Below are 2,811 nucleotides of genomic sequence, written 5' to 3' on the forward strand. Positions count from 1 at the left end.
TGGGTGGTAAGGGAGGGGGTGGGGGCAGGGGGGAGAAATGAACCAAGCCTTGTATGCACATATGAATAATAAAAGAAAAATGAAAAAAAAATTATGATATTTCGTACATACATGTAATGTATTTAGATCCATGTGTTTAGAGCTATGTACTCATATAATGAAAGCAGAAAGGCAAATGGGACAACCTTTATGTGTCAAGCTTCTTTTATAAGGGTCTTAATTCCATTAAAAAGGGAGAAATACTCATCACATTATTATCTCTTATATAGGTCCTGGTCTTAACCCAATCCCATTGGACATTAAGTTTCACACATACATTTTGGAGGCAACACATTCAAACAAAAAAAAAAAGGCAGAGGGTGAGTCAAGTATTCTAACATTTTTAAACAGAAAACCCATACTGGCTAGGTATAATCCTTTTCTAACATGATTAGAAAGAATATAACACATACCACATATTTCAATGAACACAACATGAGGTTTATGAGAAAACAATGAATTAGAGAAACCCATACAAATCTAATCTAACTCTTTAATAGAACCATTTGATGTTTACCAAGTGTCACTTTGAACTGAAAATGCTCCTCACCAGGTTGCTTAATGCCCTCTTCACGTCCTTATTCCTCAAGGTGTAGATGAAGGGGTTGAGTGTAGGAGTCACCACTCCATAGAAGAGAGCCATGAACTTGGGCTGGTCCCTGGAGATGGAGGAAGGGGGCTGAAGATACATGCTAATGGCTGGGCCGTAAAATAAAAGAACTACAATGAGATGAGAGGAACATGTCCCAAAGGCCTTTTTCCTTCCTTCAGAGGATTCTATCTTCAATATAGCATGTCCAATACTAGCATAGGAGGCAAGAATTAAGCACAGAGGAACAGCTATTATAAAAATGCATACCACAGAAAGTGCAAGCTCATTCGCCTTCTTTTCACCACAGGCAGTCTTTATCAGAACTGGCATCTCACATACCAAGTGATCCAATTTATTGATACCACACAATGGCAACTGAAGTGTAAGAGTGGCTTCTGAGAAAGCATAGGCCATTCCACCCAGCCACACAATGGATGCTAACAGGATACAGATGCGCTGATGCATGATGCAGGTGTAGTGCAGAGGTCTGCAGATGGCCACATAGCGGTCAAAAGACATAATGGCTAAGAGCAGACTTTCTGCAGCCCCCATAATGGTATAGAAATAAAGCTGAATTGCACATGCAGTATAACTCATTGTCTTTGTGGAGCTGCTCAAGTTACATAGTATCTGAGGGACGATGCTTGTGGTGTAACACATGTCCAAAAAGGAGAGGTTGGTGAGGAAGAAATACATGGGGCTGTGGAGCCGGGGGTCTAACTTGGACACCAGGATGATGGTGATGTTTCCCATGATGGCTATGGGGTAGCTGATCAGAAGAATGATGAATAGAGGAAGCTCCAGCCAAGGACAGTCAGCAAAGCCTAGTAGAATGAACTCTTCAGGGTGGCTTTCATTAATTAGTGTCATCATCTTCAATTTGTTTCACATACAGTAGGATGGTAACAAAGGTAGAATTATGAGAGATTTTAAAACATAATTATGCATTTTTCGTGCAAATGTGGAGGTGAGGTACAATAAATTGTGTTGAAAATAATATAAAGGGCATGAAACAAGGTGACTCCATTTCTCCTTGTAACCCGTAAATTAAAGGGAATTTCCTTCAACCAGCAAGCTTATTATTCTGAAACTTCATTATTGTCTTCTATATAATAAAGCTGATACTATCTTCCTGGAGTTTATGTGGATTAAACAGAAAGTTGAAGTGTTTTTAGACGCTCCAATTAATAATTTTAAACTTTGGCTTGAACAAAAATCAACTGAATAAGTTGTTAAAATGAAGGGTTTTTTGGTTTCTATCTCGAGACATCTGATACAGTAGATGTGGTGTGGGACAATGAATCAGATGGTCCATTTTCAGAAATGCTGCTGCAAGGCATTACTAAAATATAAGGAGAGTTAAGCATTGAGGTAGCAGTAATAGCAAGAGTAGAAACCCTGGAGCTATAAGAGTCATTAGAAAAGGACAGTCAACATCAATTAGTCAGCAGAAAATTGTGTCATCTCTATGAAGAAAAAGACACCTTTGGTGTTAAACAATCTGAGCTATTTGGAATTGAGTGGGAAACAGAAGTACTTTTGTTGTTGAGACAAAGTCTCCCTATACTGCCCATGCTGGCCTTGAAATTCTGAAATCAAGTGATCCTAACTCCTAATCCTCTGAGTAGCCACTCAAAATTACTAAAAGCATATGCCATAATGCTTGGCTTATTTTCTATATCAGTTTCCTGAATTGTAAATTGAGGGACTTAGGCTATAATGACATATTTTCCTCTATACTCAAGGATTTTGTTTTTGTTTAACTTTTTTCTTATGTAACTACTTAAGTCAAACTTAAAGTACTTGATCTTTCTATATTAAATCGTATTTAATTTACACATCTTGAAGAAACTTTTTGTTATTAGGTAGGTTTTTATCTGACTTAAGGCAGTTATGAGAGTCCCACTAATTACACATAGCTACAAACATGTTTTTGAACTCCAGACAATTCCAGGAGAAAAGTCAATTTCCCATTTAAGCCTTAACATTTATTCAAACCCACAAATTATCTTTCACCATGTATGTATTCCCTTGTTTCTCAGCTAAAAATTAGATTGCAAACAGCAAAAACAATTCCTTACATAAAACAACCTTTTAAGAAAGACAAATTAAGTAATGAGAGGTTTCGTTTATAGTAGTTTTTTCTTTGGGAGAAGTAAGTGTCATGAAATCTACAACCT

The 2,811-nt window shown here is 37.2% G+C and overlaps 1 protein-coding gene across 1 annotated transcript; it reads right to left on the reverse strand.

Annotated features, from left to right (window-relative positions):
• Nucleotides 1–562: 562 nt before the first annotated feature.
• Nucleotides 563–1,501, reverse strand: LOC141425463 (olfactory receptor 2B6-like). Its single transcript, XM_074081720.1, has one exon. The coding sequence runs from the start codon at nucleotides 1,499–1,501 to the stop codon at nucleotides 563–565; it is 939 nt and encodes a 312-aa protein (XP_073937821.1).
• Nucleotides 1,502–2,811: the final 1,310 nt, after the last annotated feature.

This window comes from Castor canadensis, chromosome 8 (genome assembly GCF_047511655.1).
Source record: "Castor canadensis chromosome 8, mCasCan1.hap1v2, whole genome shotgun sequence".
Classification (NCBI taxonomy): domain Eukaryota; kingdom Metazoa; phylum Chordata; class Mammalia; order Rodentia; family Castoridae; genus Castor; species Castor canadensis.